Source organism: Cannabis sativa, chromosome 4 (genome assembly GCF_029168945.1).
Source record: "Cannabis sativa cultivar Pink pepper isolate KNU-18-1 chromosome 4, ASM2916894v1, whole genome shotgun sequence".
NCBI classification, from domain to species: domain Eukaryota; kingdom Viridiplantae; phylum Streptophyta; class Magnoliopsida; order Rosales; family Cannabaceae; genus Cannabis; species Cannabis sativa.
Genome location: NC_083604.1, coordinates 22926322 through 22934318, shown reverse-complemented (window position 1 = coordinate 22934318; position 7997 = coordinate 22926322). Strand labels below are relative to the sequence as shown.

Genomic DNA, 7997 nt, shown 5'->3' with positions numbered 1-7997 from the left:
GTAATTAGTCGCTAGGCGACAAGTATTTTGTATTAGACAGTAAACTTTTGCAAAGTGTTTTGTAATCGGGATCCCGAGTATTTTTGTATAAAATATTTATAAGTTTAATTAAAAAGCAAAAATTTTAGTTAATCACGATTTCCATAAACCTCGATGATTAGCATCGAGCTGCAGAGTATGTTTAAAAATCACGTAATACGCCTATGCTAGTTAGGGTGTTACAAGAAGACTATTTGAGGTTCTGGGTTTTGTTCTTTTCTGTGTTTCAATTTCTCAATTTGAGTTTATTTTTTAATTCAAAGAAAAACAAATGGAAAAGAAATAAATGTTAAAAAATAAAAATTAATTATATTTAGTTTTTTTTATTAATTTTTATAATTTTTAAACATTTAAATAATTATTTAAATAATAAATAAAAAAATTAATGACATTGACCAATTAACGAGTGATACGTGGATCCTGACCTGACACTTAACGTCCAGGTACCTACGGAAGTTTCAGGACCCTAACAGAAGGTATTTTTACCGCCAAAAATAGGACTTAGGTATTTATCTGCTACGCGACATAAAACTTAAGTATTTATGCCACAAATTACTCTTAAACAAATGAACAAAATAATGAAAATTAGAAAATAAATTAGGCTCTCTAAATATCTTTTTTATTGTTCTCAAAAACAAAATAATTAAAAAAAAAATATTTTGTTTTTTGTCATAGATTGTTATCTTATCTTCTGATAGCCACGCGTCGCTCAAGGAAAGGAATATATTACCGTTTGGAAAACGATTCTCGCTTGAAACGACGTCGTTAGCCCTGTAATGTTCAATTAGCATACTCATACTGGGCATTGGCATTACGATACGACCACCTGAGGCAGGCAGCAAGAAGAATCCATGGCGGGTTCTGGCGGGAAAGGAGTGGGCCAGATAGTCACTGGCTTGGGGGAAAGTGGACTGGGAAAGGCTTTGGCCGCCATTGCCGCTGCTTTCCTCTTCCGCATGTTCTCCGGCCCTGGCCCAGCACTCTTACCGGAGAACTGCGCTGATGACGACGACATTGACGACCAAAGCGATTTTGATGGAGGTCACACCGGAAAAGTTGTTCCCGTCACAATCCGGTGGCGTAGCATCACCTGCTCGCTCTCTGACAAGTCTTCCAAATCAGTAATTGCTTCTTATTATTCTTCTGTTTTTTTGCCGATAAAATGTGGGAACTAGAACTAGATTTTGAGTTTTGTTTATGTATTAATTCTAAATAGGTGCGATTTCTATTGAAAAACGTTGAAGGAGAAGCCAAACCGGGAAGACTGTTAGCGATTATGGGTCCGTCAGGCTCAGGAAAAACGACGCTCCTAAACATACTGGCGGGTCAGCTAACGGCGTCGCCGCGGTTGCATTTGTCAGGTTTATTAGAGGTCAATGGAAACCCTAGTATGAAGAAAACTTACAAGTAAGCTTTAGGCTGTTCTGTTTATGGAGTTTTACATTCGACTGCATTGCGTTTATGGTTTTAAGTTAAGTTGTTCATTGTCTATTTGTCTCAGGTTTGCTTTTGTGAGACAGGAGGACTTGTTTTTCTCGCAGTTGACAGTACGGGAAACTTTGTCTCTGGCTGCTGAGCTTCAGCTTCCGGAGATAACCACTGTGGAAGCTAGAGATGAGTACGTGAACAATCTTTTGTTCAAAATAGGCTTGGTAAGATTCTTAACTGGATAGAGTTAGGTGTTGGGTTATTGGAAAAGAACTGTTTTTGCGTTAGTTTTGATTGTCATGTCTGAGGCTTTAAGCTTATTTTGTTGAAATTTTGTTAATCTTTTAAAGGTCAGTTGTGCTGATTCAATTGTTGGTGATGCCAAAATCCGTGGAATTAGTGGGGGAGAAAAGAAACGTTTGTCTCTGGCATGCGAACTAATTGCAAGCCCGTCTGTTATATTTGCTGATGAGCCCACAACTGGTATGTATACTTTCTTAAAATTGTGTTTGTTACTGTGTCATATTTTAACGTTCTGAAATCCATGTTGTTTGAATGAAAAGCATCCTATAAGTTTTGTAAGTCACTTCTAGTCTGAAAATATAATCATTAAAGATAAGTACTATATAGACATTGCACAGTAAGGGAAGTGGCCATCATTTTTTTATTACTTAAAATGTTTCTGGTCCCTTATAGACACCCAGAAAACTTTCCTTTTTTCTTGAGGATTTAAACTTGTCAAAAGCAGAAATCTAGCTGATTCTTCAAATGAGATTCATGAAAATGATTATCTGCGGCTCTGCGCTTCTTTCAGGGCTTGATGCCTTCCAAGCAGAGAAAGTAGTAGAAAATCTCCGACAGCTTGCTGAAGATGGGCATACTGTAATTTGCTCCATTCATCAGCCCAGAAGTTCGGTGTATAGTAAATTTGATGATATTGTCTTGCTAACAGAGGGGGCACTTGTTTATGCTGGTCCTGCACGTGATGCGCCACTGGAGTATTTCTCCAAATTAGGGTTCTCCACTAATCCTTGTTTATCTTAATACTTTTTGTTCTATTTCTTTTCAATGCTTATTATGTGCATATTTATTAAATCTTTATGTTAGGGATATGATGGTCTTATATTCTGTTTCATGTCACCAAATCTCATTTGGATGTTTTGAATCTAGAACCATTAATCCATGTGCATGTTGTCTAAAATGACTTCTGAACTCTTTTTCTACATATAATTGGTCAGCTTTATACAAGCATTAGATATTATCTTTAAAAATTAAAATAATGTTATCACCTTAATTATCAGTTTTTTTTTACTTGCATTTATCATTAAGCAGAAACTTTGGGCTTTGAAACAGTTTTTGAAGTTGCACTTCTTGTACTGTACCATTATGATTTCATGGCTACTGATTTCTGAATATACTGACTGAATGATTTATGTTTATACAGATACAGTTGTCCAGATCATGTGAATCCCGCTGAGTTTTTGGCTGATCTTATATCAATTGACTATAGTTCATCTGCAAGTGTTGACTCATCTCAGAAGAGAATAGATGGTCTTGTTGAGTCATTTTCACAACAATCTTCAACAATTCTATATGCAACTCCAATTGCAATAAGAGACGTCTCCAAAGATAGTGTAAAGTTTGAAAGGAGAAGAATAGTTAGAAAGAAGGGAAGCTGGTGGAGACAATTCAGCCTGCTCCTTAAACGTGCGTGGATGCAGGTCAATCTTTCTTACTATTGCTCATATTTTCAGTATTTATCCTTAGTATGGCACGGAGGAAATTGGAGACCAATACTTAGACTACTTTTTAATATTTTAACTTGCTATATTTATTTTTTGTTTTAGTATTCTTCTAGTGTTGCATAATTTATGGGAGCTGACTTGCATGTGTAGTTTTTTTTTTTGCTCTATTGTAACTATGGTTGGTAGGAGAGTGGGGAAATTGGAATGATGAATAAATTAAGGGAGGAGAGAGGGGGAGTTGGAATGATGAATGAATTACGTCAGATCAGAATTTTGGCGAGTTGTTTTGGATGAAGACCTTATGGAAAAGTAGATGTCTTTTAAAGTTAAAGTCTTTGGGTGGTTGGTGGCTCTAGGAAAAATTAATATGCATTTTATGATGCAAAAAAGGCGACCATTCCTTTGTATTTCCCCGGGTTGGTGTGTTTGTTGTAAGAAAAGTGGGGAACAAGTGGTGCATCTGTTTTTGGGGTGCAGCCTTGTGCAAAGATTATGGATTAATCTTTTGAACGTATTTGAGTTTTGAGCACTTTTCGTTCTTAGACTTGAGTGGAGATTGGAGAACTTTGTGTAGCTTTGACTAATAGTACTTTATATGCTTGTGTCTTGTTTGAATACTGTTTGTTTTAGTTTTTTTTTGTGCTAAAACCCTGTTACCACGGTTTCCCTCCGCCAAAAGTGAGATTTTTCAATATTTTTCGGGGGAGGGGTCAATCTAATATAAGTGACCTCTTTCTCTTTTTTTCAAAAAAAAGAAAGAGAGGGAGGAGAGAGGGGGAGTTGGAATGATGAATAAATTGAGAGGGATGGGGAGTTGGTTAAACTCTTTGGAAGGTAAATATACTATTTATCCTTAATCTCCTCATTCTCCCTTCTCATCCTTCCAAGGAGAGGACTATCTCGTGACCCAAGAGGGTTCCTAGCCTTCCAATTTTCTCGACTCTCCCATTATCCCTCTTGCCAAACAAGGATGAGATGGAATTCTCCTTACCGAACAATTCCTTAATAAATTGAATTGATTCACTCATCTTATATAATTATCTATCTCATTAGGCTTCCCGTGATGGACCAACAAATAAAGTTCGGGCAAGAATGTCAATTGCATCAGCAATCATATTTGGCTCAGTTTTTTGGAGAATGGGCAGATCTCAGACATCAATTCAAGACAGAATGGGATTGCTTCAGGTGAGCAAATTAATTGATTTCCGCACAGTGAATATGACTGTCTTGTCCTATACTTTCCTATAGGCTGTTAATTTTTATAATTCTTATATACATGTGTCAAACAATGAATATGACTCTTTAACTATACTTTCCTCTAGGCTGTGCATTTTAATAATTCTTATATACATGTGTCGAAATAGTCATAGGCTCTGCAATTTATTCCTGGTCAAAGTTTGTTTATTTATTGTTTTAAGTTGTGAAAGCGCCTGTATATTTGCTTTAAATGGATTTGTCTCATAGATGAATTGTAAGTTTAGTTGGTAATTTTCAGGTTGCTGCAATAAACACCGCAATGGCTGCTCTCACAAAGACTGTGGGAGTTTTCCCCAAGGAGCGTGCAATAGTGGACAGAGAGCGTGCAAAGGGGTGTTATGCTTTGGGACCTTACCTGGTTTCTAAGTTGTTGGCTGAAATACCTGTTGGAGCAGCTTTTCCATTGATGTTTGGAGCTGTGTTATACCCTATGGCTCGTCTTCACCCTACTTTTTCTAGGTATCCTGGTGTTACTACTGCATTTTCTGATACTGATACAGCAGTCTAATTTTTTTAAACTTTAAATATTAATGGGTGTATACTTGCATTTTGCTACAATTAGAATAGTCACAGGACATTGATTTAGCACTCAAAAGAGAAAAAAAAAAAGCGTTCTTTAGAAATTTTGATTAAGTAGAGTTTAGATTATAAAGAATGCAATTTAACAACTTTTATTTGCAAGATCAACAAAGACCATTTTCAGTCCTATATTGCAGAAATATTGATGAAACCAAATGCATACATACCTTATTGCTGCAAGAATAAATATGTTAGTTTAATTAGGTTGAAATGAGGCTTTGGTTCCCTCAGTAAAATTTTCCTAGAGAAAGTATGCCATAACTTATAGTGAACTTCTACTTGGTAATCAAAAGTGCGGATGTTACTAACTTGTAGCTTCTTGATCATACAGGTTCGGGAAGTTCTGTGGCATTGTGACTGTAGAATCTTTTGCTGCATCAGCCATGGGCCTTACTGTTGGGGCTATGGTTCCAACAACTGAAGCAGCAATGGCAGTGGGTCCCTCTCTTATGACTGTTTTCATTGTTTTTGGAGGCTACTATGTCAATGCAGAAAATACGCCAATCATCTTTCGATGGATTCCTCGTATTTCACTTATAAGATGGTAAAAAAGTGATGACCCCATTACAGAAAAACAATATATAGAGTGCTTTGGTGATAGCTGTAGTTTGTATTTTTTTTTCCTTTTCCTGCCCTTCAATGACAGCATAGTTCTTTGCAAACTTCCAGGGCCTTTGAAGGTTTTTGCATCAATGAATTTAGAGGTCTTGAATTTGATCATCAACATTCCTATGATATTCAAACTGGAGAACAGGTACGCTTGAATGATGAAATTGAGTCCTAAGTGATTGAACTTGCATCAATATAGTCTGTCCTCTCCCATTATTTTTTTTTTGAAAGAAAAAAGGGTACTTTTCATATTTAAACTTACAGCAATATCATTTTTATTCGTTCAGTCAAAAGACAGTTCCGCAAAAAGAAACATTTGTAGAATATGGGCATTTATCTTGTGCAGTGGGGGTGCTATATTCACATAAGTTTTTTTCTCCTCTCTTTAGTTTCTATATAACGATCAAAGCTGCAACACCAATACACATGAGAAATACAAGGGAGGGAAAATAACAAAGTTGAATACTTAATTGTAGCGTGCAGCATGTACCCATATGATAATATTGCTGCCTATGTGCCTGTTAGAGATTGTAGAGACTGCTCTTTTAGGCAATCCATAGGATAGGCCCAATGTGTCTCCATTGTACCATATATAGGTATTGAGATACATTTTTGATAAATATAACTGTTGAGATTAATAATTTTTCAGGCACTGGATCGTCTTTCATTTGCACAAAGTCACATTAGGGATACAGTGGTGGCACAAAGTAGGATACTTTTATTCTTGTATTGTATCACACACCGTCTCATGGAGAAAAATAAGCCCAAATATCAGCAGATTCAGCTTCCACCTTCTGATAAAATCCAACCAGAGCAACAACTTGAGCCTTTTAACACAGACCAAGTCGAACAATACCAACCAAAAGAATCTCCACCACCTGATCAAATTGAATCAAACCAGCAGCTTGAATCACCTGAAATTGATCAAATCCGACCATTTATCCTAGAAGGTTTGTAACTAATTCGGCATTAATAATCTTCTCATAAGAAAAAATCAACTATTTATTGATTTGTCTCATACAGGTGCTAAGTAAAGGAGATGTCTTTGCAATACAGGAAGCCCCATACTTTTATGAGCTAATAAGCTTGTTTAGTTTATTTTTATAGCTTTTTGTGAATGTTGTATATCAGGACCAGCAGTTTAAGAGTCTCACCGGGAATGATTCTCATTGTAATTGATCTTGTCAACACCTTAAGCCAACTTGAGGCTTGTAATGGATGAGATGACTTCTTTTATGGTCACTTTAACTATGAAAGCTTTTGCTTGATTCAAGTGTTTTGACCTCTCTTTACTGCTTACAAAAGGCGGTGCAACAATGAAAGTATGCATTGAAATTTTCTGTGTTTATTTTCGTTTTAACCACGAGTCTCTAAACATAAATATTTATATATTTACCTCTTTATCTTTTTTTTTTTTTACATAAATAACTGTTAGCCAAAGTTCACACAAATCTTTGACTTATATTGTAATCTAATTAGGATTTTTCTGGTGCAGAACAATTAATTATTTGTGCTGAATATTTATCTAGATTCTCTTCTGTTAGTGAAGATTTAGAGAAATTGTATTGTTGGAAAACTCAGCTCAAGGTCTGAGTAGCAGGGCATTTCATTAAATAGAGAAAGAGTATTACAATGACAGGTACAGAGTACCAATACAATCATTACACGTGTAAAAGGAATATACCCTAAACAAATTCTAATAGAAAGTTGTTATGCAGCAATGATTACAAAATTATTATTGGGATTCCCTCATTCTCATGTCCCGCATTCGATTCTTTCAATTCAATTTCTTTAACTCTACCCCGCAAACGAAATGGAGACTGTGTCACATTGAGTTTGGTAGTAAGAAACTGTTAACAAGTTGGAGTGAGACAATTGGCTATCTGATCATGAGAGGGCACGTATCGTATTTCCAATTTCTTGTCAAGCACCTTATCACTGACAAAATGCAGATCCATCTCTATGTGCTTTGTTCTTGCATGGTAAACTGGATTGGAGGCAAGTGCACTGGCACTCAAGTTATCACACCAGATGACAGGAACTGAGGAGCGCTTGAAATTCAACTCATTTAACAACTCTTGCAGCCAGGACAGTTCTGCGGCAAGGTGAGCAAGAGCTCTGTATTCCGATTCAGTGCTTGAGCGAGCCACGACAGTTTGCTTCTTGGATGACCAAGAAATCAGAGAGTCTCCTAGGTACACACAGTACCTTGCCACAGATTTCCTGTCATTGGGACAGCATGCCAAGTCAGCATTCGAGAACCCTACAAGAGTTAGATTCACACTAGGAGCAATGTGAAGACCATGGTGCATTGTTCCCTTGAGGTATCTCAGTATTCGT

The 7997-nt window shown here is 36.5% G+C and overlaps 1 protein-coding gene across 2 annotated transcripts; it reads left to right on the top strand.

The window, feature by feature from the left end:
* Positions 1–715: 715 nt before the first annotated feature.
* On the top strand, positions 716–7005 carry LOC115712677 (ABC transporter G family member 7). Of its 2 annotated transcripts, none has more exons than XM_030641005.2 (12): positions 716–1160; positions 1256–1446; positions 1541–1691; positions 1818–1950; positions 2282–2483; positions 2912–3188; positions 4266–4397; positions 4708–4928; positions 5380–5592; positions 5718–5802; positions 6307–6607; positions 6789–7005. In XM_030641005.2, the coding sequence occupies exons 1-12, from the start codon at positions 891–893 to the stop codon at positions 6800–6802; spliced, it is 2190 nt and encodes a 729-aa protein (XP_030496865.2). In that variant the 5' UTR covers positions 716–890; the 3' UTR covers positions 6803–7005. The 2 variants fall into 2 exon arrangements, with proteins under 2 accessions (XP_030496865.2, XP_030496866.2); XM_030641006.2 differs by having other exon boundaries at positions 6681–7005.
* Positions 7006–7997: the final 992 nt, after the last annotated feature.